Source organism: Ambystoma mexicanum, chromosome 5p (assembly GCF_040938575.1).
Source record: "Ambystoma mexicanum isolate Mex_15411 chromosome 5p, UKY_AmexF1_1, whole genome shotgun sequence".
NCBI classification, from domain to species: domain Eukaryota; kingdom Metazoa; phylum Chordata; class Amphibia; order Caudata; family Ambystomatidae; genus Ambystoma; species Ambystoma mexicanum.
In genome coordinates this window covers 211,190,921-211,218,296 of record NC_090930.1, presented here as the reverse complement: position 1 = coordinate 211,218,296, position 27,376 = coordinate 211,190,921, and the positions used below count along the sequence as shown (strand labels likewise).

The 27,376-nt window shown below is 44.1% G+C and overlaps 1 protein-coding gene across 1 annotated transcript in view; it reads left to right on the top strand.

The window, feature by feature from the left end:
• Window positions 1–26,769, top strand: part of GAB3 (GRB2 associated binding protein 3) — a 601,333-nt gene extending 574,564 nt beyond the window's left edge. Inside the window, exon 10 of the mRNA XM_069612648.1 lies at window positions 19,792–26,769. Coding sequence (XP_069468749.1) covers window positions 19,792–19,908 — 117 coding nt within the window. The 3' untranslated portion in view covers window positions 19,909–26,769. The remainder of the gene's footprint in view (window positions 1–19,791) is intronic.
• Window positions 26,770–27,376: the final 607 nt, after the last annotated feature.

Genomic DNA, 27,376 nt, shown 5'->3' with positions numbered 1-27,376 from the left:
ACGCGGGAGGAGCGAGAACCGAGGAGGGGATCATTATAGGAACATTGAAACTCATTGCAATAGAAATGAGAAAAAGTGAGAATGTACATTTGACATAGTTGAACTGTAAAAGTGATAGAAAGAGAATCATAACCCACCCTGAAAGGTAAACCAATAGAGTTGGAAGAGAAAAGCATTTGTTGGTAAATGTGAATTACCTAAATGACCGAGAGAGAATACTAACTAATCCTGAAAGAGAGAGAAAGAGACTTGGAAGAAAGTTTGAAACACATTTCAAGGGAACTGAGGAAGGCAAGGAAGCCTTTGTGATAAACAACTTAAAAGGAAACACAGCATTATCCTGGAAGGAATGCAGGGTTAACCCAGAGTACAAACTGAATGAATGGTGCAGAAGAAAGACAGAAGATAAGGAGCAGAAGGCCCAAGAAGCCTTCATGAGAAATAACTGCCAAAACCGACCGGACTCAAGGAAAGTTGTTGTACCAAGGAAAGGGAGCACAGCAAGGGCCTTGTCACAGAGTTGCAGGCACTGATACGAGGACTCACGAAAGACTGTTTAGAAATGACATATTAAACTGGAATCTAAAGATAGTGCAAGTAGCACCTGCGAGAAGAAGGGAGACATTCCCGTGCTCACTCTTTGTGGACATTGCAAATGACTGCCGAGCACCTTCGTACAATAGGAAGGGAATACCCCATAGCGATAGGGATAGTCAGGTTTCCACACTATCATTTATGAAAGTCGTTCTAAAGATGTCCTCGGAGAGTCTGCGTCCTCCTTCTGATCCGCCACAGTGAGTGGGCATGGTAATACAGCCCCGTGATTCTGTGACAAGACTGCCGCGATACAGACGTTTCAGACACAACCATCGGTGTGGAAGGTATTTGCCAAAACATCGACGGAGAGACCAAGCACGCCTGGCTCGTAATCGCTTCCTTCGTGTGAAATACTGATGTGTCTTCTTGCAGCTCTCCTCCAATAAGAATCCCCCCTCCCCGATATAATCTTGGTGCTTGCTACAACTGCACAGCAGTGGGGTTTTCTTCCAATTCCAAAGAGTCCTAAACAGAATTTCTATTATGGACGAACCCCCTTATTTTTCACTGGCATCATGGAAAGGTATCCTCCGTGTGCATTATGATGGCCAATAACAGGCTCCATGCAGCGTCCCTGGTGGTGGCTGCTAGATAGCAGCCTGAAAGAAGACTATTGATTGCTAGCCTGTGGGGAGATTGCCCTGCGGGCTGCACTTGAATAAGCAGCACACAATGCAGATGCACAAGTTGGGCAAATCTCTCACAGTGTACGATGCAACAACAGGAAACAGCTCGGCTCAATATCTCCAGAGATTGCGATGCAGCACAAGGAATCTTGTTATGCCAGCAAAATCAGTCAGAGGTTGATGTATATTGGAAACTGGCAGAAAGACCCTCTTCAGTGCAAAACCGGAAGCCGCGGCATTGGAAGACTGGAAAATAAATGTCAGAAAGAGAACAGGCAATGCCCGTTCTGCAACTATACTGTGGAACATCCAGTTGGACACATGTACAACTCCAGCACAATATTGCATCACCTGCAAAGCAGTCACAACAAAAGAACCACTCTACTCGGCCAAGAAACATACCGGTTTTGCAGACCAACGCATCAGCATATTGAAAAGGACGGACTGCAAGAGAGGTACAGCTTGCCTCTGGAACACGTTTCAGCGTAGAGCAGACTGGCCCCCTCCATCCTGCACCTCAGGAAAGACCATCTATATACATGTCCGCCTGTGCCTCTTTTGACTGGCTCCCTGGTTCCTTCAGATTCATACAGGGTGCAAGGATCTCCTCGGCCAGTCTCCCCTTGCACTTGGTCTCCTCTGACCCCCCCCACCCAACCTGCACTTGCCCTACCAGGCTACCTCCCCCTGCTCTAGCCTGGCTGGGCCTACACCCCTTTTGAGCCCATCCAGCCCCGTTCCTCGCACTTAGCAGATGGCCCTTCTTTCCCCTGCACTCTCTGCTTTCCCCTGGCACTTGTCATTCGCCTAACCAATTAGCCCTATTCCCGCTTTTGCTCCTCCCCCTAGCAATTGCGCACTCGCCACTCCAACTTGTACTTCCTTTCCCTCCTTAGCATTCGCACACTCCTCTGTGACCGGCACTCACCCCTCACGCCCCCCGCCCCTCTTGTTACTGCACATGCACGATCCGAATGACACAAGGCCTAGTAGGACCGTTTTTGTTTTTCTTCACCCCTGCCTTCACCCCCTCATCTCTTTTGTCTTCTTACGCCTTGAAACACCATTTGCTGCATAGGCGCATTAGAAATATCCAATAAATAAGACAATAGAGGTCAGGCCATTCGCTGATATCTCCTCTTAGCCATATTTCCTCCATCCCTTTCAGAGTTCTTGCCTCTCCTCTGCTCCTTCTGCCCATCTCTGCTGCCCCATCGTCCCTCTTGTACCCCCAGAGTGCTTGAGGCTTCCCAGCTTGACTTGTGCTTCATAAATCCCATACACACAGCCAATGCTCATGAGACCTAAACCGACCGGTGTCTCACCCTCCATTTTGGAGACCGCCACAGTGCACCGTTGCTCGCGTATTCACCTTTCTAGAGTGCTTCTCTGTTTTCCAGCATGGATCCCACTATACGTAACGCGGATAATTAGTCTCCCACATTGCAAACACCCCAGAACGGGCAGAGTCCGAATGGCACCTGCGGTCAGGGGTTAGCGCAAAGAGCACACTTTTGGGTGTGTTTATTTTTCCAGTGCATCTGAGAATATGATTTAACGAGGGTTAAGCAGAGTTGTAAACTGTTACCTGAAGATTTATCGGATTGACAAATATAGGCGCAACATTCAAATCCCAAATCGGGCAACTGGTTGGCTGTTAATGTGTGCACCCAGGGTTAATCCGCAAATCCTGCACTGGAAGAAATGTGATCAAGTGTTTCGCAATAAGACGTGGTCCTGTTCATCAGAACGTGTGCCTTTTTGGCTGCCTCTGGGTGCTTCACTCCTTATGAGTGAGAGAGGGAGAGCCAGGACCTGAAACCTGGAGTGTTGATGAGACCGGACTACACAGAGGTAGGGGAGGGGCTGTCAGGATTGAATTTCCCCACTGGGATGGCGTGGGATCAGAGAGGAACCCACTCGCCCATAAGGGACTACATGCATTACAAAAGGTGGGGCTCACTTTCAGGGAGAACCCCCTGTATGGCCTGTGAAATGGCAGTTTCCTGAATGATTTGAAATTCCTGGCACCTTCCTGGCAGTCCTACTTACACAATGTGTTAAGATGTCTTCAGTATGCTTCAGAATAGTGTTTCCCAAACGAGTCCCAAAATCTACGGAAAGTCACGTGTGTTGGCCATGTCGAGCCGTTGTGATGTAATCCTTTGGTATGCGGGACGTTGCTCGCTCGGTCATGGTATGCCAGAATGTGTGCAACACATGCCGGAGAAAGGACATCTGCTTTTCTGTGGTTGCGCGAGCCATCTGGGACAGGATATGTAAAATAGCAGAATGTCTGGAGACGCTTCCATCGAGGGAGAACTGGCCCCTGGGATATGCAAATTGGCGCAATGTCCAGAGCTGGAGTGAGGGAGCATATGTCTTGAGTGGTGGTCACTGTGCAAGGGGCAGTGCTTTAAGTGCCACACAAAATCGAGGGGCAGGGCCTAAAAAGGGCAGGGCCCACTGGGAAGCATGTGTCACCCCTGCCCTGCCCAAACCCCGCCAGGCATCCCTTGGTAGCGATAATCACCCTCTCACCCGGAAGTCCTTTCACTGCAGAGTGTTTGGCGCGTTTTAGCAGTACACGCACTGTGCATGTCCCAGGCTGACTGTGTGCATCAAACGCGAGGCATGGTTCGCAGCCAAAGGGCATTTTAAGGTATCGGACTACTTCTCGTAATGTGTTGCATTTAAAAGTAATAGACGTAAATGCAGCAGAAGTTGGTGGATTGTGTTTTGCGTTGGTGTAGTACGCACAGGGCATTGCCAAGGGCCATGCACAGTACTTTGTGTACCCATTACATACATTGAAGATAAAGTCTCTATGTCTCATATGGTGCGTCGTAGATTATGGTTGGGAGTGCTACACACTGTTCAATGTGTGGTGTAAATCGGTTTTTAAGAACCTATCAGGAACTTTGAAATTTAACATTGGCACAGCCAGCAGTTTTGCTATTGTGTAGGTATGTGATAGGCATTTTCCAGGCACTGCGATAATGGTGCTACCATGCCAACAAGATAACACATGGTTTTAGTACTGGGAAGCACCTTTCTAATGCCTTTACATGTTCCAACTTTGTCAGTGCTTGTTTTTATAGGAATTCAGTGCAAGGAATAGATGCAAGGACCTGCATGTCGCTTTTTTTTTTTTTTTTATTTGATTTAGCTGTAAAAAACGGCCTTTCCAAAAAAAACACACAATAAAATATACATCATAAAAATTGAAACGTTGCACAAGGTGGAACATAACAAGGAAATCAATCATTACATATGAATTTGTTACATTCTTAGGATAAAAATTGCAACATAAACCTTGATGAATATTAAAATTTCATTTGATTTTTAAACTGCATGATTTACATGCTACCTGTAGTTATCACACTAAATTCTGCATGTTAGGAGATCTCTACCATATTTCACCTTACCCGTTATCATCTCAAGATCTCATCCATGAGTTTGTTAGCTATCTGGAAATATGTTTTAAACCATCTTTTCCTACACAGTTACACATTTTCCAGCAGACATATATTAGTACAATCTTTCAGCTTTAGTGCCTCCACAAACATTAATATAGCTAAGTTTATTTTGACCAGTTGGCTATGATATAATTTGTCCCATAACACATCATGGTCAGTGATAAACTGGTTCTCAAACAAATGTTTAAAAAAAGTACATCTCTTTCCAATAAGTGCAGGACATACAGCAATTAGATGTTTTAAGGATTCAACTTGTCCCGCCTCCTTGCAAAATCTGCAATCCCCATTAGTAGTCAACTTTCGCATGAATCGTATTTCATTCGAAGGAAAAACATTCAATCTTATTCTCAGATAATTGAATCTGCTTTTAGGATTGGGAAATTTGATGAGGTATTGCTCTATTTTATGTACTTCTTTCACAGCAAATGAATGACATCTGAAAGTTTTTAATTTGGCACATGCATTTCTAGTCTCAATCCAATCCCACATCCATAGTTTTTTCTTCGCTCTTTCTGGGTTATTTACCAATAGTTCATCATCAATACCTGCCTCTGTCATAGCCAAAAGGCTCCACTTACGCCACTTGGCGGTGTTCATATTATCAGTGTTCAGCATGTGTTTTCCCATCAAGTACATCACACCATCATCTTCAGAGGCCATCACATACTTACGATATAGACTCAATATTTTCCAGAGATAGATTGCATTTAGTGAAACCAGGCCCAATTCATGTCTTATCAGACACACTGAAGCTGAGGTAGGAAGGCCACATATCGACTTCCAGAATTCGCCTTCCATTTTAACCCGTATAGATTTTTTCATAACTGCTTTTGATTCTGCTGCATACGTTACTATGGGTACAACTTTTGGTTTGTAGAAAATTACAGCAGGCATCAAGGAAAATTTGCCATATTTGGCTTGTATTATCTTAGATTGATTTATTCCCGTTTTAAGTTTTTCTTTCAACACTCTATAATATGGATTATCAGCTGCATCATTGTTAAATTGGATGCCTAGATATTTGTGCTCTAACTATTTCTATCTCTATGTCTTGTATTGCCCATCGATATTTTGCGTGAGGGGTTTTTCTCTTGGAGCTTTGTATCATGATTTTACATTTCTTTTGATTTATTGTTAATAAGTTTGCGTCTACGTATCTGCTCAAAGAATCAAGAAGGTTGTGCAATCCCACAGGAGTTTTGGCCAAAAGTACCAGATCATCCGCATAGAATAACCAAGGTATTGGGTGATCACCAATTCGCGGAGCATCAGCTCTGCAGTTCAAAAATTCATACCGGACGGCTGCCATAAAAAAGTTAAAAAGGGTACTGGCCAAAATACAGCCCTGCTTGAGACCTCTGTGAGTCGGAATGGGGTTGGATAAAGTTCCATCTGAGGCCAATCTGATTTGCACCGTGGTGTTCGTGTGCAATTCTTTAATCCAGAATACTATATGTTCTGGACAATTTGCCTCACAAAGTTTTTTCACCAGCAATTTCCTACACACAGAATCAAAGGCCGCTTGGAAGTCAATGAAGGCCAGATAGATGGATTGACCTTTTATCTGTTCTTGTTTTTTTATGACTTCTAATATGTGCAGGTTAATTGCCGTTCCCATACCCGGCCTAAATCCCATTTGATGTGGGTCTCTCAACTGGGCCCCATTCAGCCATACATTCAGGTCTCTCAACAGCAATCTTGCAAAAATTTTGCTTGGAATATCTAATAAAGAAATGGGCCTGTAATTGGCAGGTTTTTCATGATCCCCTTTTTTATAAATAGGTATGGTTATTGCTTTTTTCCACGAGCAAGGTAAAATTCGCGTTCTTATTATTTTCAAGAAAATAGTTAGAAAAATTTTGGCCCAAGCCATAGGATGTTGCTTTATCATAAAGTCGACAAACCATCTGGCCCTGGCGCACGAGAGATTGACAGTTTAGAGATCTGAAACAGTATGTCATCGACGTCAAAAGAGAGGTCCTTAACGCGAGACTTGTAAGGTCCCGCGATTTCCCCTTTTAAATTTGTATCAGCATACAGAGATTTATAGAAGGACGCCCATACTTCCTGAGGTATGGGATTTAATTGATGAATAAATTGCTGTTTACACTGCTTATAATTCAATAGGGACCAGATTCTGGATGAGTTCTTAGATTTTAATTTGTCTAACACGTTTTCCGCATCCTTCTGATATAAAATCGCCTGTTTCGATCTCAGCCAGTTTTTATATTTACATTTTAAAGCTCTGAGTATATTACCCCTATCACAATGGTTTAAATTCATCACGTGCCTTCTATCTTTTCTATATTGGGCTTTCCGCATTGCAACTTCATAATCATATGTGTGCATAAACTTGATGCCCTTTGTTTTTGAATTATTTCTTTTAACAGCAAAAATTTGCATTTCTTCCACATAAGACTGAGTATCAGTTTGACAATTCTTCACTCTCTTCAACTCGCTCGTGATCAAGTTATGATTTCGCATGTGTAAGGATTTTGGACACCATTTAAATCTATTCATCCCATAATTCAAGGACATGTTTGTTGCCAAGGATTTTTCATAGTGTTTCTCAAAGAAGGACCATGACCAACTCATGCATTGAATATCGTGATCACTAACATGTTGGGGGAGAATAGAGAAATTCGTTATGCTCTTGAACAATTGCTCATCTACAAATGTATAATCGATCATGGCTGATTGCGCACCTCGGTGCCAGGTGATGTGTTGGGGAATATCCCCCCTTATGGCACCGTTTAGCTTACATAAGAGACGTTCTTCCATTAATGCATTCCATTTTTGGGCAGCTGTGGATATGCATTTCCCCCCCCGCGCATGACATGTTATGTTAAGATCTCCCGTTACAATAACATGATCACAGGTAGGATCTAAATAGATTACATTCAAAAGATCCTCAAGGGCGGTAAAAAATTCCTGATCAGTGATGGCTGCATGGTTCCAGTAAATGTTTATCAAACCTATAACCTTGGAGTTAATTATCATCCTCACCAACTGCAAAAAGCTATTGGGGGAAACCCATGATTCTAATTGAGTGTACGGAGTGGTTTTTATGGCTACCATTAGACCAGCCATGGGTCTACCCTTGGCAGGAATAATTGCTGGAGTCAAGGTTATAATATGATTATCCCAGATTGGCGCACATTCTAGCCATATCTCTTGGAAGGCCAAGATGTCAAATTTTCCCAATATGCTGTCATTGCTTTCTATCAAATGATTGAACCTTCTCGTGTTGCATGACGATAGAGAGAGAGAGATTGGCTGCTGGCATAGTTAGTTTCTTCATGGTCTCTCCTCTCTATCATTTTGTACTCTTTCATTTTCAAAGACTGTCTCTGATTGAGGATTTCTAGAATGATATTGCACATCTACAACGGATTTAGATTGATATTGATTTCTGATTGCAGATATTTGTGGAGGATCAGTCAAGGTGTTATTTAGCAGAATGAATCCCAATTCATATACATCCATTCTTGCTTGCCATAATGCGTTTTTTATAAAGCCTGACTTCATCCACAGCTTTACAACAGAAAGATCAGTTGGATGTAAAAACTCTATTTGCTCGAAATCTGCCGAACATATACCTTCTAGAGCCGGTACATCTGCAAGGATATTCATGACTGATTGTCTATTAAGATTGAAAGCATGGAACGGATGCGAGCGGCACTGCAAGATTAGATGGTGTGCTGTCACAGTTTTTATTGGAGTTCTCAAGGCCCCTTTTATGAGTGAATTCGACTTAAGATCTTTTTGATTTGCTGGTTTATTGGGATAGGCAAAAGCACCCATTGTGTTCAACATGTTTTTTTCCATAGAGACCTTAGTATTTGTGTTATTTACCATGGAAACAATTCTTTGAATCGATTTCTCTATGTCTTCTTTCCATTCTTTCAATACTATTGTGTCCACACTCTTCAGTTTTACAGGCTCTGCTGGCAAGGGTTCTCCGCAAAATTTCATTTCTACAGGCTTTGGTTTGGTTGTCGAGTCATCCTCTTGGGAGCCTATATCATTCACCAAAGGAGCTGATGCCACTGATTTCTGCATAGAGACATTTTTATTGACCTGTTTGCTCATCAAAACCAAACTGTCCAAGGGTTCGTACATCAAGGACGCTGTTTTGGCCAGTTTGGATTGACTAGCTTTGAACAGTAACATGTCACGATATTTGTTGGCGATATTTTTTCGAGCCAAGGTGATTGCAGAGTTTGGTTTAGATAATGACTGTATGAATTGTCTAGTTCCAGTGATCTTGGAATTAGGAATGGATTTGACGTTTTTAGATTTTTGTATGGCATTTGGTATCAGACTGTGTGCTTTTTTAGGTTGTTTTTCAAATATAAGATAAGTCGACCCCTTACTATCTGAATCAGGGTCTTTTACAATTTCAGCATCTTTAAGTTGTTGGCAGACCTCGCTAGAGGAAGGGGGTAGAGTATTAGTATGCTTCAATTTTGCCTTGCTTTTCTTAGAACATCTCTGTCCAACAACACATTTCTCCTTTATATTGCTTCCCGACACAGAACTGGGTTTAGACATCTCACATTTATTCTCTGTCACTTTTATATCAGTTTTTTCCACCATTTCATTAGATTGTACAGGTATTTTCGCTTTCCCTGTTTGGTGTTGTAATACAATTTGTTGATTCTGTGAGCAATCAATTAAAAGTACATCAGAAGTTTGTACATTTTCAACATACTTTTTGCCCCCTATCTTTTCACACATTTCATTCACACATGGATCACACTCCAGTTTGTTTTTAAGACAGCCACATACAGAATCAAACAAAAAATACTGAATCTCTAATAGTTTAGCTAGTAGCACCTGTTGCTCATTCATTTTGGAATCTAGAGAATCATATAAGCGTGTCAAAGAAAATAAGGCGGCGTTCATCGTTTGTAGAGAAGTCTCTACGCCTACGATGAACGTCCCTTGGGAGGGATGATTGTTTAAATTTAAGGCATTTGGATTGCGCCGTGGAGTAGGGTTTGTAAAAGAGCAAGACAACACAGACGACTCTTTAGGCGAAGGAGAAAACATCATTGGGGATTTGGATAGATTGTGAAAACTCTCTCTAGTTCCAGTCACCAAATCCACCACTTCATCGTGATCAGAAGGAATACACTCGTCACACTCATCAGTTTTCTTAATTGAGTCTTCCTCATTTAATGTTGCTAATTCCAAAGCTGCATCGTTGGACGCTATTTCTCTTCTAGATTCAACCTGTTCATCTAATGTCAGGGACATTGATGATTTTAAGGGATTTGTGATTAATTCACCTTCACTCACCTCACCTCTTAATTCCACTTGGTTCTCAATGATGGCCAAAGCACCAGCGGCCACTAAGGAATCAGGGGGTGTATCTCTCAGATCAACCACCTCCCCGTTTATTTCCTTTTCTTCAACATAGTTGGAGCATAACCCCTTGTTAGATAGCGAGGCTTGCAATTTTTCAACCCCCCCACCCATTTTAGTGCCCCATTCACAGAATTTACGTATATCCGCTATGGGGGTACAAGACCTTATGTTAGAAGCAGATTTAGACGTGCGTACTAGCTGAATGCAACGTGTAGAAGATTTCGGGGTTTGGAAGGCCGCAGCAACACAAGCTTTAATTTTGTCCTGGGGCGGCATTCCAGTTTTCAAGGTTAATACCATTTTGTTAGAAAGCACCAAGAGCACTAGAAAAATATATAAAAAAGAAAAAAATAAATAAAATAAAATAAAAGGAGGGGGATTACACTCACCAAAGTTTGTCTTTTCTAAAGTTTTTCCCCTATGTCACAAGGCAATAATATATTTTGGCTCTCAGAACATGAACATCAGAACAGCAAACAGTCAACAGTACTTTCGTGTACTTTGCACGTGTGCGCGCGCGAGTGTGCAGGGCACGTTGTTTTTGAATTAAAGTGGGCGTGGTCAAGGAGGGAGAAAAGCCTCCTTGACCCAATCAACGGAAGCTGCAAAGAAGCCAAAGAGGGAGGTGGTTAAAAATAGAAGAAAAAAAAAAAAAAAAGGGATGGAACCAGCAGTATTACACGTTCACGTTCACCGACAAGTTCTTATTTCACTCAAGCTATTTACTTTGCTTTGCAAAAGGTCAGGCAGCTTCCGTGCGTCCTTGTAAGACGTCCGCCTTGTAGACAGGAGCAGTTCAGACAATCCAAGTATCCAAATGCAGAGATACACACGAGCGTTTTGAAAGGCGAGAAATCCAGCAGCGTTTTCACCCAGTCAACAGTACTTTCGTGTACTTTGCACGTGTGCGTCGCTTATACACCAAGTGGCTGAAGGCCCACTTGGTTATGGCATTTTTTGTGTACCAGCCATTATCTTTCAGGAGACTGCATCACAATAACAGTGGTATCACCTTAAAACCACAGGGCTGTGGTTTTAGCCGTAGTGGGTGGGAATGGCCGTAGGGACAAGCATTACCATGGGCAGTCAACGGGTGGTAAAAAGCCCAACACCCACAGGCTGGGTACCTCTTCACTTACCATCGCTCTCCTATGTTCTCTGTTCATGTATTAGTACCAGCTTATAGGCAGTGCTTGCAAATAGCTAAAACTAGCACGCCATGTGATAAGGTTTATGGTCAAAAGGGCAGCACCCATGGAATCGTAATGGGCATGTCGATTGGCCCCAAGGTGTATGTGTTACTCCGTCACAGATCAAATCTGGTGATAACCAGAATGCTTCCCACCATCCCTGAACCACAGCTAATCCTTTGACCTTGCTGATTCTGGACCTTGGAGCAAAGACACCTGAATTATCCGTCCCTAACAGCAGCATAGTTCTATTTGCAACCAGGCCGGCAGATTGCCAGAGGAGCGGCATTGTATTGTAGTTTATTTTCAACTTACTAGTTGTCCTTTCTTAAACGTAAAGCCAATTTTGTTTCTCTGATTCTGGCTGATCCACAACAATGCGAGTCATTGTGAGCTGTTAGCAGTCATTCTACTCTGACAGCTTAAGTCTTTCATGGCTAATCTTGCATATATGCTTGATATTTACAAAAGCCTTAATGTTAAGGTGGGAAAAAAAGGAACGTGTACCAAACCCAGCACGCTTTAGGTGTTTAGTGCTTCAGTCATACAACTCTTACAGACATAAATGACTGATACAAAACTTATTTTTTTATTCCCAAAATGCTCTTTACCATGCACAACAGCCAAAACCTCATTGTTTTTTTTGGTGCCACTTGACATTATCTTTGGAGTTCTTTCTAATCAATATGCACATACACAGTTTTAAGCGATCACTTTTATGTTCAAATACATTACATGCATTTTTTAAACCGCTACAAAAATGAGGGCTTTTCCTTCAGAGAAGTAAAGGTTAAAAATCATACATTATTTTACAATATTAAACGCATGCCTATGGTTAAGTCGAGCCCAGAGTGCCCACAGGTGGTGCTAAAATGATGTTCAGAAGCAAGCACTCATTTCCCTGCCCGGCCCCACGTTTCAGAGGTCTGTGGCTGCCCAAAAGATGCAACTATGAAATAGATCATAGAGAAGTTAAAATGGCAAAGAGTAAATCTAAATGCGCAAGTGGATGAAGAAACCTGTGAAAGAATACCCGACGCCATAGAAGGGTAAGAAGAAAAACTGTGTGTCAAAGGTGCACCCACTGTTTCACAGCTGTAAAGATGTCCCGTAAAGATGTAGCACGCCAGAGCCTAGTATGTACAAAAGCTAAGCTTGTTGTATTGTTAAGGAGAGCAGGTAACAAGCTTATGCTTCCTCTGGCGCTCTATTTCTCGCCAACCGTCATCCCTGGAACCTAGGTTCCAGAGCCCTCACCACATTCCAAGCTCCACTCCACTTACACAGCTCATCCTGCCAGGTGCTAGGCCACTACAAATATCCATTCAGCCATCTTTACAGAAGCTGCTCAGAGCTAAGCAGGCAAATGGCATCATTGCTGGGCTTATCATGTGTCTTTGATGACATTCTGCTGCACGCTCATTGCTACCAGGAGAACCAACTGCAAAGTATGTCACACAATGCATAACTGTGATGCTTGTAAGTAATCTTTACATTCATTATATTTTAAATACAAGGTCGGACTTTTACTGTGAAACGGTACTTCAAACGACAGCAGAACATCTATATCTATTCCCACACATCTCAAAATGTTCCTATCCATTGTACAGTCCAACCAACTCTATAGAGTTAACAAACATTTTAAAGTAGCTTAAACGCAAACTCACAAGGCCCATAGCCCAAACCACAACCACAAAGGTAATATTGTGCTGGAACACGTTAGCCATTGCTCAATTTTACTTTAGGAGTGTTGGGTATTTTGAACAATTGTACAAACAGCAATTATGTAAACCGTATGTACCACTTCATTTGCCATAAAAGGGGCCTCCATAGTTCAGCCATGAGGAACGCTGTTGCTTCCCACACATGAATGTACAGGGTCGCCCTTATCCATGATTCCAGTTGGGAATGCACAGCCAAAGGTTCCAAGAACCTTCTCCAAATGTCTTTACTCTACTGAGGTGTTTTTGCCCAGGCAGAGTTTACAAATTTCACTTGAAATTATGCCATATTTTAATGGCGTCCCAGCCCAAGGGATTTGGAGGTACATCGGCTGCAGCAGGTAACTTGCCTTATTTCCATTTTGCCCCCTGATAACACCAGAGCTGTAACTATGAGAAGGGGGTTGTTATTTGTACTCAACATTTTTGTAGGATGTACCTGTACCACTTGCATATATTTCATATGTAAACTTGACCATCTGACAAGACCGGGTGTAGAAATGTAGTTATGTTGCATTAATATTACAGACCAGTCTAGGTGCTTCTCATCGAGCAGGCAATTTGTGAGAGAAACCAGATATTAGCATTGAAACCAAAATTCCCCATTCCAACCTTCTCTCACTTGTGTCCAGTTGGCAGATAGTTTATCTTCTTATCACTTAACTAAAAGTAGACAATTGGCCGTAACAATTACCTCTAGTGCACTCGACTGTAGAACACACAGCCTACTCCAAATCTTGGGCAGCAGAGATCTGAAAACACACTTTCAACTAACATAACATAGAAGATGACGAGCTTGAATTAAGAGAGGAAACGGTAACTTTCTAATCTCTGCAACCTTAAAAACGTCCTTATAATGTTGTGAAGCCAGAATGGGGGTGAAGGGGCGTAGTTTGGCCAAAGCAGTTTGTTGAAGGTGCTGAATCTAGTGAAGCTGCAGAGTCTGGCAGAGGTGGGGTAAAGTAGGGGGGTGTGTGCATGCAATTATTTAGGCCTAGGGCAGCAGAAAGCCTGAATATGCCACTGCAGAGCAGGATTGGTAAAAGCTCTTCCCAGTTACAGTCGCACACTATACAACAGTCCGTTGAGGCCTGTCCTTTGTTCGTCATGTGCAAGCAAGTGCATTCATGCCCAAGGATTCCTTATCCTCCTCATCCCATTGCTGGAGTGCACATTTTTCAAGATGTTCAAATCACAATGCATCGTGCTTATAATATTTGCCATTATAAAAATTGGTCTGCTCCCCAGTGACTTTTTTTTTCTCTCATTGGAGACGACACTTAATTTTCACGTTTTCCTCTTTTTTTTTTTATTTGTATGTCACATTCTGTTGCAAGCCTGTGCATGCTGATTTCCCCATTTAGCCTGGATGCAGAGTCTGCAGGAAGAGATGATTCATGGCCTGCAGAAGGGTGCAGACAGAAACGTGTTGAGAGGCCGCTGTTTCATTCCACAGCTTTTTTGATCTTAGATTCACCCACTGCCAGAAGTTTCTTTTTTTCTTTTTTTTTTTTTTTCCTGGGCTCAGATAAAAGCTTCTTTTGCCACATCCACTCAGAGCGTCCATTACACGGCATCCGATTTATTTGAAATAAAATCAATTGTTCTTGAAAGCGAGCAGGATGAAGATGGAAATTGAGGGGCAAGCTCATCTGGCGCTCCTCCTGAATGCTTTGCTTCGGCGCGCGGGCCACATCACGTCCGCTGTGCTTGAATTCTTAATCAACTAAAGCTTTCTGATGCCACATCAGAGGTTGTGCACAGCTGCAATTTTAGATCATCTTTTATCAGTAGAATATAACACAATTTCAGAAGGCTTGGTAAAAAGAAAAATCCACTGCAGCCTTGCACAAAAGTATTGCTGAAACATATTCCGGAGTAATTGATGTAAAACATTAAAATTGTTCTTTGAAAGCACATCACAATTGCTAAATAGTTTAGTCCACACCTTACTATTCATTTGTTGCACCGGGGGTGGGAAGTTGCAATTCCTTTATATTCACGTTTATTGTATCTCTGCCAAAATTTAGCTGTGGGCAGGGCAGTTTCTAGCCAACTTGGTGCCCAGGGCCTAACACTAGAATGCGGCCCATGCCCCCCTCTGGCACAAATCCCTCCCAAACTACACCTGTCATCTGTTGTTAGGGAAGGCCTTGCCTGAATGCAGTTTCAAACTGTTTGTACTGGCACACTGCTGTATGACCAGCCTGCCAGGGTTTGAGGGCCCACTGACCTCTGTCCCTATGTTGCAGGTGTTCTGTTTGTATCACCTCACTTATATTTCACAAGGGGCAATACTAGACTAACCATATGAATTATTTCCTGATAGAAGGTTATCATTCCAAGATGGACAGTCTGGTACACTCTTATTGCACACTTTCAAAATATCTCAGAGTGGGAAAGGGGACAAATGGCACCAATGAGGCTTCCTGTATGCTTTGCATTAAATCAGAGTATTTCAGGAATATGACAGTGATCAGAAATCTCTATATTTGATAAACATGTCTGTGATAAAAAGGATTGTGTGAAAATAATTGTATGTTTGAATCTCTAAATTCATAACAGACGCATTGGCATGGTACTCGCATTACGGTTCTCAACACTCACCCTAACTTTAAAATGTTTGTAACCATGAACCATACATACTTATTCGAACAGCTTAAGATTTCAGATGAGTATAAAAGTGCAGGAACATCAGCCACTCAAATAGGGTACAAAGGCTCTTTTGCTTCTTATTTCTGGAGAATTTTAGATGAAGACGGGCTGGTTCTCAGTGTGAGGATGCCCAAACCCCAATACAGAACCATCTTTAGGGAATTATATCTATATACTGGAAAGGATAACCTACAAGAGACACCCAATAAACAATGCACAGAAAGGGTTGTGCCTCTTACAAACTTGAGCCTAAACAAAACCGGCTTCTAATGCATGGAAAAGGGTCCACCGCTCCTCAGCCACTACCTCCTCACCATTATGCAGGCCTCAGGGGTTGTTTCAGCAAAAAGAGAAGGCCTGTGCTTTATCTAACCAAGCTGGCATTAGCATCTCTTATTAGTGCTGGCCTGCAGCTAGTGAAGATCATGGCGTGGCAGTGTATGATATGTCATGATGGGTTATTTATAACATGCTTAATACCCAGAGGTTTCTGAGCACGGACACAGGGATTGAACCTGTGTTGCTTCGTGTCGTCTTGTTTCCAAGGCGAGCATGTTGTCCCTGAGCTATCCCCTCCCGACTGTAGAAAGGGCTTTTGGCCTAGTGAATGTACAATTTTAGGCAACTTGTTTGATTGTGTTTAAGTGTGGGCACAGTATAGCATACTCATCAGAGCCACATACACAAAACGTCCAAGGCATATGTGCTGTTAAATACGGGAGCGCCACATAGATGCTATTAACCAACAGGTTGGGGAATTGTACAGCGCGCACAATGATTGCTGCACGCATCACTGCATTCATTTTCCATGGACCCCAGTCTACATTGTGACACGTAATGAACTCTGCTTTCCTAATCAAGGTGCCAAGTTACATTGAGGTGCCATCTAGTGTACGTGCTAGGCAGTGATTGGCTTATTAAAAAAAAAAAAAAAGTCCTTGGATTCTGAGTGGATGCATTTAGTCCATGTCCCAAAGCAACCACTCGAATACTTCAGCAAGAAAATGACAGTTAACCTTCCCAGGGACGTGCCATATGTAACAAAGTAATATACAAAAAAAGTGTTGGTGTGTCAGATAAAGAGACATGAAAATAGTTTAAAACTTTTTCTGTGTGGCACGTTAATTCTCTTTGCAGAATGCATAGGTTAGGTCAGCTAACATACTTGTTCTGGCCTTCTGAATAAAAAATGCCCCATATTCAGTTCTTAACACTGAAATGTTAAGCACATACTGTGTGAAAACAATGGCTTGGTAAATGAGCCATCACCTATAAATTGCCCAACTTCAAAGGCTGTCAGCACAAAGAATGAGGGGCACAGGTTGTGGGACTCCAGAGCATCTCACAAGCTGAGTTTGGAATATGCATTCCTTTGTTTGCTGGTTCCGAACGCATCGCAGTCATCTACAAGTCAACAGAGAGCAGCCAGCCGGATGAGCCCCTCGCTGCGCCCACCTCCTGAGCTATTTACCTCTGAACCCCGCACCCACCCCACCCCACCCCCCAGGCCGAGAAACGGGCCTGGCTGTGATGGCTGGTACTGTCCTCGCTGAAGAGATTAAAACGGTAATTAGACATGCCAGGAGGACACAGGAGAGTCCTTTGGGGGCCTGCAATTTGTTTGTAGGTCTCCATGTTGACAGAAGGCCGGCACCCGTCGCGACCAGCACAATATAAGCAGGTGTGGATTTGTTGCTGCCTTAGAATGTGCGCAGAAGAACAGCAGCTGGTGCGCAACCTGGTCAGAAGCCAGTCCAGAACAGGTGACGCTGCACAAAGAAGGATCTGCACAGGTGTGTGCAGTCCAGGGGAGGACATCCACTTCTCTAGTAAAGATTGGCCCATTAGAAATTCATCCCAGATGACATGTGGATTATGTCAGAAGATGCATGGGGGAAAAATGCCAATGTGTTTTGGTCCTACGCCAGACAACTGAACGATGACCAGAAAATCAAAATCTGTCTAGTCATTGGTACTAATATACATTACCACTAAAGCCCTCCAAAATGCTCAGAATTGTCAAGAAAGCAGAGCTACAAGAGCCTGCATTGCAGGGACCAACTCAAGATGGCACCGAGCGGGCAGGGATGGGACCATATTGTGGCAGACCTCAGTCAGGAAGTTACACGCACTGTAAAACGAACTTGCACACAGCAGGTGAAAGATTTTGGGGATGTGGGAAGCTCTGCTCTAACAAGCGAGGCACCTGTCCCTATTTAGCTCTTTTCCCAAAGACAGATGAGCTAAATTCATAAGCATTGGATGCAGGAAGTGTAGACTCTCCACAGCATGTGGTGATCTGGGTGCAGACAGAAACATGTTGAAGCCAGACCTTCCTTGCACAGCCCTTTTCATCACTGACTCAACCACTGACAGAAGCTTTATTCCCTGATATACAGATGCGTGTTAGGTGATGGGGGCGGGAGTAGTGGGTCTGCTTGTCTGTGATGAAATGACTGCTACTGGGATGAGGAGGGCCTTCTAAGCTCCTACACTGCCCCCACACTACTATTAAACCAGCAGTGATTTCAGTCATAAAGGGAAAAGAGGCCCAACGTGAATGGTATTCCTCCTTTGCCTCTTCCATTATAGCATGAGCCGATCGCAGGATATACTCTTCCAGAGGGGTTGAGCCAGCACAGAAGCATCCAAACAATAGTACAGTAGGTACCAAAGAAATGTCCAACCACAGTTCTATAAAAACAAGAAGTCAGTTCAACTAATAGGAAAGACAAAACATAACAACCGACCCGTGTAAAGAAATGCATAGAGAATGCAGACATTATGTAAAAAGGTCTCCCAGGGTATGAAGAACAGGGGCCTGCAGGTAAGTCTTGCAGAAAAGTCAGAACGTTCAAGAATATTATCATTTTAAGGCATTAAGTGGGGTATTCAATGTCTGTTAGGGCCCATGGAACAAGACCAGGGGGTCAGAACCAATGTAGATAACTTAATATATTCTTTCTCGAGCTAATCAGCGGCACGTTGGGCATCTCAGTGTTCTCTGGTGAATCCAATAAAGTCGGTAAAGCTGGTGTTGCAGATTTCAACAACACGGTGCATTTCAACAGACTGCAACGGATAGAGGCTCAAAGAAGCTTGTGACACAGTGATGTTTGAATGCATGCAGTTCAGAGGTTCGACTGGGTCTAAATATGTGAAAGCAGCTATTCGACTTCAGCAGAAAGTTGGCTTGACCAAGGCCAACAATGCAATGTGGTTCTATGAGCGGCAACAGTTCGAGGCTTGAAGAAGCTTAGAACAGGCAAGCTGTGTTCTGGTTGGCACAGCTCGGTGGCGTTAAAAGCGTTTTGAAGTGTAATGTCAAAAGGAGTTCCGTTGGGTCTTTGCAGTGGCGCAAAGGTGTTTGGAGTGTCTGTAGCGACTCCAATCAGTTAGAATTGGCAGAGTGAGCCAAGAGCAGTTTCTTTTGCTCCTGGAGTTGCTGTAAGACCCTCTACTAGCTCTCAGAGGAAAGGGCAATCTTTTATCTGCCCTGCACAGACACGGAAGGTTGACAGGGATGCTTGCAGGGCTTGCCACTTGCAGCGGGCAGAGTCCTGAGTACCAGTGCCCAGCTGCAGTCAGGCCTTTTCAACAGCAGGTCGCTTCAAATGTTACCCTGAAGTAGTCCGGAAGAAAGTCTACACCTTCCTTGACGTTCGTTATCTTCACCCAAATGGCTGGGTACTTTGGGCAGTGTTTACCACAAGGTTCCAGGGAAATCTTGTAAGAAGCTTCAGGAAGACGGTTCCATGAAGCTAATTCAAAGAAGATAAGAGGGTGGGTGGTCTTACCTGAATTGTTCCTATGTCTACTCGTTTTATGTTTATTGTAGTATGAATGACCTGCAAGCAACCACATTTCTATACACCTTGATGCCTTCCCTTTGTTGCCCAGGCTGAGTAACCCTACGGTTCGCTAAGTCCTCGGAAAGCGACTGTGACCAAGCAGACTGCTTGGGTGTCTACCTCATCTCTGGCTTCCAATTCCTGTACATTTCCACCTTTGTGTTGTACACGATGTCCTGTATTCTTTTTCACCAGGAGCTTTAAGGCGGGATCAGTTAGTGCATTGTGAAACTCCAACATGAATAAATAGATGTATAAATCCATTTAGCTAATTCAGAATTGTTGTTTTTGCCCCACAGAAACCCTTCTTCTCTGAGGAGCAGAGGGTGGACTACGTCCAGGTCGATGAACAGAAGACGCAAGCCCTCCAGAGCACTAAGCAAGAATGGACGGACGAGCGGCAATCCAAAGTATGAGGCCGTTATCAAGAGCTATGGCCCTCGTGATTGTGTTTTTTTTTGCACTAGAACAGCACTATTCCTGATGCAGCTAAAACAGAAGAGGACTCACTGAAAATCAGACCGGGACGTGAACTTGTGAAGCGCTGCTGAAAGTGCCCGTGGCGGTGCTCATTACACCTGCACAGCAAATGTGTTCCCTTCAGCAGTAGGAAGGAGAGCGGACGCTGCCTCTGCGTTACTCACAAGCACCATGTAATATATGTATATGGAAATGAAAAACTAGATGGATATTTATAGAGTATGATCCTGTACAGCGTGCTTCCCACTGGATAGGTGTCATTTTTGAAATTCAAGAATATAGAGTGTTTTATATATTGTGTACATAATCTCAGTGCATTGTTCGTATTAACCTTAAACAAGGGCTTGCATAGCAAAACACCTGCATTAAATAACCTTTGTGTGATTGCCTGATCCGTCTAGGAAGCTTTGCTCTGGTTTTTAGACTTCCTGTTCAGGTCTTATCTGACGTGGGTCAGCATAGACGAGTAGCTATTGATATGTATTGGCTGTGGCTGTTGTCTACCTGAAAAGACCTTTCCCACGAAGCTCTGCAGTAGAAGAGCGTCCACCTCACCCTGCTCCGCCATCGCAATTGACACTGAGTGCCTGTTTGTTTCTTTATCAGTCAACTCTGCAGTCTCGCTGTGGATCAGCGAGAAGGAACCCTCAATTTGACTGCGGAAATCTGCTTGCAAATCATTCTCTTCAATCCTCTGTGCCATAAGAACCTGCTGCTGGGAGCAGTCATTTGACATTCATCACATGAACGGTGTCTAGTGAGTGTGACAATTGCTCTACAAATTGTGTAGTAGGATTGTTGATCTGTGTGTTTTCTGGGTTGGTTGAAAGGGTTCTTTTAGTTCAGTGAAACAAGGTGTATTTTCGTGGGGACGGAGGGGGTAAGCAGTGATTTACCTAGAACTTCTATGCAGGGCACAGGACTCTGCCCTTTTATGTCAAGCCCTTGTTTTGTTCAATGTGGTGCCCCTCCTAGCCCACAGAGTAATAGATTGGCCCCAAATGCATGGTTAGTGCCCTCCAACGTGACAGAAGCCCTGAACTCTTAAAATACTGGATAGGTCACTGAGCACGGTTTATATAGGAGTGAGGATTTGAGGGTATGACAGGTAAAGTCCCTGTGTTGGCATCAGTGGAGCCTGGATTTGGCTCTCGCTCAGTTTAGTTTACTTTGATTGATGGGCCCTTTAAAGAGGCTTCTGCTTGCATCATGTGTTTGTGTAGAGTGAAGGCAGAGGGATTAACAGACAACTCAGGCCCTCAGTCCTCTTTCTTTAATATCAAGAAACAGAAGCCAGTGGTGGCCACGCACCAGCTTGCGCACCGTACCTCTAGCGCGCACACTTGCCCCTTGCCTCGGTCTTCTTTGGTCCTTTCAGGGAATGGGAGTGTGGGGAGGTTCAGGATTTTTATTTTCTTTACTACAAAATTGACACTCCATCTTTGCATTTCTGCACATGGTAGGTCCACACAGATTCTGGGATTGTGACCCACCCGCCTGCACTCAAAGCCTGCAGGTTTGAGGTCTGCGCAAGTATGGACCTTCAACCCTAGGGAGACCCTAGGGAGGTCGGTTGTCTTTGAGTATACCGTGCGTCAATTGGGGATGTTTTGTGAATGCCGGAACTGGTGGCTCCGTGAACTGTCCATTCTGTGTCTTTCATTTTGCCCATATTGTGATCTCCCTCTATGCTACCCAGAGGCTTCGTAACCACAGGTTGGGGAGCACGTCCGAGACTAGGGGTAACATGGAGAGCCTGGGGAATCCTCCATATGTCCCCTCCAGTGCCCGGTATCATCGGAGCAGGTTGTATTTCCCGTCTCACAGGCTCGTCCAATCCCCATGCACTAGCCTCTATTATGAGACTTTGTCACAGGATGCCTTCATATAATTGCCTGCTTTTGTGGAGAGACTGTGCATTAAGGTTGCTTATTTCTGTTGATGATGGACATGTATGTGGTGCTTTAGCCAAGGCTAACTTAACAGCAGCCTTGTTTCTGCCTCTTTTGTAACCTTGAAATCTCAGGGGAGTCCTCATTTAAGGACTTCTATCTCAAACTGGCACCAAATGTCTTCAGCCTAAAATGTTATATTATCTACATTTGAGTACAGGGAAGATGAACAGTTATATAGTTCCATCTCCAAGATACTACCTGAATATGTGGCATGTATGTTGAGGCACGTCTCTGGAGTCCGAGGATTAGAGTTACAGGTTATTGGCTTGGCAATGTCTACTTGACACCTAGAGTGAGGCGCACAGATCCTGAATGATTGAAAAACAAACCTATGCAGATATAAACCAGGTATTAAATATATCTCCTACATTTATTGAGCATCAACTCCTAATACATTGGTACAGGGAGGGTATTTCTTCTATGATCATGATATTTCATGTTGGTATTACCGCTACACTCAAAAGCCTGAGTTTCCTGCATGGACGTGCCATCACAGAGGTGCCATCACTGCATGCCATCTCATCCTTGTGCACTGACCTCGTGTGTGTGTGTGTGTGTGTGTGGACGCGGGCCTTCAGCACCCTGTGACTGGACGGTATTGGCTTCTGCTGCAGGGCCTGATGCCATGGGACTGCGCCCTGTGTCCCCTAGATGCGGCTTTTCCTGGGGGTGCCCCTCGCCTCTTCAGTCGAGTAGCGGGGATGGCGCTCCTGCCCAGGTTGCCACCTTTCTCGTCCGCCACAGGGAATCTATGCAAGAGCTTGATCAGTGTTTCGGGGTCTCATGCCTCCCTCCTATGTCTGGTGGCTTAATCCCTTGTACTCCTCTACCTTGGACATGCGGCACAGGCCGCAGTTGGGGGGGGGGGCAATAGTGCACCCTATAACCTCCCTCCAAACACTAGAACCCCCAGTCACAGGTATATTGTGCCAAAGGGGACTGTTTGCCTTGATCCAGGCCTGGCACACTCTTGTTTTTCCATTGATTGGTACGCATAGTAACCCATTTAGGATGTGCACTGCCTTACCCCCACCCCTGCAAATGTTTTCCTATGTGTTTCTTTGTCTATTGTGCATTATTTGCAGACTTCTCTCTTACATTCTGCAGACGGTTCTCCGTGTGCCATTTATTAAAAAGACCAGTGGTCCGACATGTCCTCACCCCACACAGCCTGGGAGCACACCATGCCTCTGATAGATGGGGTGCTCCGCTTTCATTACTGATGGCTTGCAATAAACAATGAATTATGGATTTGACTATTATTAAAACAAACAAAATAGATGTCAACAACCACAGCATCCCCCTTTATATTATCCCCTGCTGCTGAAACTCTCGAGGCCTCAGTTTCTGGTCCCTAAAGTCAGGGTTGAGCGCTCATGGCGAGCTTCGAGAACTCAACCAGTACCTGTGGGGGAAAATATGTCATGTATTCCTTTAAAGGAACACGTTCTCAGACCAACATCCATGTTGGTCGAAATGTGGTCCAGAAGCTCTTCAACTAAAGTTCCAGTAGCTATGGGAGACCACTTACCTGAGGGTACACACGTACGCTGATCTTGGCTAACAATTAAGGGGGGGCTTATCTCACTACACAGATGATTTTCTCAGCACTACTTCAGCGCATAACCCTTGGCTCAAAGTTCTTCTCCCGGTTGCCTCATGAAGATATTGAAAGTCATTGGTGATCACACATGCTCCTTTCTACTACTGCTTTCGGTGCTCTGGAGGCTCATGGGTAGCCAATTTAACTGCAGCCAATTCCCGGCCAGCCACATTTTCCAATTTATGAATAATCTGTGTTGTTTTTTAGAGTGTTGCCAGCTTGTGTGAAGTTAGGCATTGTTGTAGTTTCCCAAATTCTCCACTATCGCACTGTTTTGGCACCATGTCATTGTCTTCTATTGTAAGGTGAGATAACATTTGAGGGGCACTTAAATGGGGACTGTGGCGCCCGAGAGGTTTTGGACTACAGCTCCCATCGGGTCTAGACCGTATAATCAATGTTGAGGGATCATGGGAGTCGCAGTCCTAAACATCTAGATAACCACAAGTTGCAGATCCGTGCCCCAGAAGATGAAAATAAAGCCGTTCCCTTTACCCAATCCTGAATCGCCAACTTTAGCACCTGGCATCAGTGTGAAAGCCAAAGAAATTGCTTGGCACGCCACTGTATCTTTGCTACCAGTGAGCTCTTTGCTGCTTTCTCCTGCATTGCCTGCGGACCAGCACACTTTTAATTCATCGGGCCTGCTGGCTGTCTTATTTCCCTCGCTGTCGCTATTGTCTTATTTCCCTCGCTGTCGCTCTTGTTCGAAATGCTCCTTGGCCGTCTCCACCAACGAGCAAGGTCTCGCCATGGAAATAGTTATGAATGAGTTCCCTTTTGTTATATTGATGGTGGCCGTAGGTAAAATTTGTCAAGAACAATTATGGCTCAGAGTATATTTTGTTTGGAGCCAAAAACGTTTTTTTCAAAAGCCAGCAAACCCCCAGGATGTACGTGGCAACAGACGCGAGCAAATCGGCGTCGTTAAAGACCCTGCTTTTCTGGGGCCCGGTACCCTGGGTTGTCGGAACCATTACCAGCCGGTGACCCAACCAAGGCTTATCTCGATCTGGTTTGCAGAATGCCCCTTGCTTTCTGATGACTCTTTGGGCTCTGATATCCACTGCAGCCTCCTTGACTATAAGCTCTCATTAAAACACTGCTTCACCAGGGGTTGCTAGCGTAATGGCGCAGAGAAATGACGGAAGCACCAGTAGTAATAATTCCTCCTCTATGAAGGTCTTTTTTAAGCTGAAACCATTTGCATTTGAGGTTCCGTGTATCGAACCTGCAGAGGTTCCCTGAGCATACTGCTTTAACATATTCCAGGAAGCCCCGCCTTCTCTGCAAATGTCCGCTTTCCACCCAGAGTGAGGCATGTCACGATTGCAATTCGGCGCGAGCCGAACATGCTATGTACAGATGCTTTTTCTCCATATTTCTTTTAAATGTATTTAATAAGTGTCCTGAAAAGACCCACGTTGTGTATGTAGATTGGGGAAGCCCTACCGTACAGGCCATGTAGGTTGCGCTCCTCGTCTGCAGAGAGCAAGTTCTGAGGCCCAGCACCCTTAAAAAGCCAGCAAGAAGGAGGGGAAGACCCAAGGAGCGTCCGGTTTGTAGCATCTTAACCCACTGTTTCCGATTCACCAGCAGCCAATCCGTATCCTTCTGATTCCGTACCCGCCAATGCCAGCTAGGAACGCGTTCCTGTGTATGGGACGGAGCAGGGGTTGCTAATTCTATACGCCTACTGTTTCATTTTTTTCATGGACTGCAAACAATGTCTAATGTGAAATGATCATGTACTCTGCATGCAGATTCTAGAACTGATTATGCAAATTGTATCCTTGTTACTTTTGTACAGTTCCATACATAGTTTATTTGTAAAAATATGTGGTCAATATATCTGTCCCTTGAATGCGGCGTCACTCTGTGGATATTCGACATAGCCCTGCCTTATCTAGCATTCGCAATTGTACTCTTTGTCTCCAAATGCAATTATGGTTTTGCCAAAAACATCCACATTTCATAAACTACTCACCAGCCCATGGATACGCGATTTCTTAAAAGGCAAGCCAATATATATATATAAAAAAAAAAGAGGGTGACCTCCCCAACCACGTGCTGAAATGCCGCCATTCAGTCCTGTTTTTTTCTCCCTTTTGGATTGTGGAACTTGTAGTTTTAAATTTCCCATTTGAAATGTAAGAAAACTACAAGTCCAGGATTTGCAAGCATTACCTTGAGTGGATGGCCACGAGGACCTTGAGAGCTATGCAACCAGCAGATAACGAAGCCCATCCTTAGAAGAGTTAGGTTCATATTGTACTGAGCCATAACCATTAGTGTTTTTGCGGTGAGGGGGCGTGTCCAACTGATGGGGTCTCATGCCCCCACATTGAGTGACCCAGACTGGTGCATGTGTAGCAACGGAAATGTGTAAAAGGGCTTTGAACACGTTAAATGCGTGTGGCAAAGGGCTATACAATGCCAAAATGAATGTCAAATATATTAGCTTTTTTAACGATGCTTGTCTGAACATGTCCACCTGCGTCTCACCCGTGAAGGCCTCGCTCCTCTGATGCCCTGTGCACAGCCCGGTGTAATGAGGCCGCCTGGGAATAAGTGCATCGATCGCAGCACGCGCGAGGCCTGCTATCCTGCGCTAACCCCTCGGGAAAGCTCATGATCTGACATACTGACGAAAGGAAATAAAACTCTGCAAAATCACGGATCATATCGGGCACTGATTTTGCTGGAATTTCCGAGGGGATCCCTGTTTACTAACACTCTGCAGTTAAGCACCCACAACACATACTACAAGGCCCCGCTTTCAGCGGAGCAGGTCTTTCCAAGCTATGCAAGGGGCGCACGTGGGTTTTGAGTGCCGCCTTTAAATTATTCGCCCATTCAGCGGAAGCCAGTCCTCTTAGGAGTCTCGGGGGTGCTGCTAAACAAGCCACGCCTTCATGCCGCTGTTCTGGTCTGCAGAAATACTCAGGTTTATCGAAAAGAGCCACACACCAGAATTGCGTTAGAACATATTTAAAAAAAGAATAACTTTTGTAAAAAAAAAATAAAAAATTTTTATAATGCGTGTCTGTTACATGTACACAATGCATCATTCGTTGTATATAGAGCACTGGAATTGTATTAAATATTCATCTCTGGTTTAAGTGAATTTATACATGGCAGGCAAGACCAGCAGCCTATTTACTGTAGAGTTGTTACTGTATATATTTGCACACTGTATTATGTGCTTTTTCTAATAAATGGATGCAACTTTGACTTCAGCAGCCTGTCTCTGTGTTGTTTTATAAGTGGCGCGCATCGTAGTGTTCCTATCTGGAGAATAGGTAACATGGAGCTGGTGCGATATCAGGTCTTCTCTTCAGATCTGCTGTCCCGGGTTCGTGTCCTGGGCCGGATGGACTCTGCTCTTCATCCTTCACTGGTCGATACATTGTGTGATGATTGACCCTACCGATAAAGTGCTTAGAAGCTAAAGCAATAAGGCTTTAAACATTTTATAGCATACCCAGGGCAGTTTCTAGTCCATTTGGTGCGCAGGGCGAAACACTAGGAATGCGCCCCTGACCCGGCACGCCACCCCCACCGCACCCCGCGCGCCTCTCCCAAACTACACCATTAAGGAACTTCTACCAAAAGTCAATAAATCACTGCTAAACAAATGACACCCAGGTACCCCAATCCATAACAAAGTGTGTTAGACTAAGAATTGACCTCTCACAGTGTAGCGCACCTTAGTTCAGTCGTTTTTAACATCGCACAACTGCATGCTACTTGCACGTGTTTGCAGCTGCAAAATTGTGTGAACAATGCTGCAATTGCATGCTCCATTAATGAGGGCCAAACACAGTTGGAGTAAGCTGGCCTGAT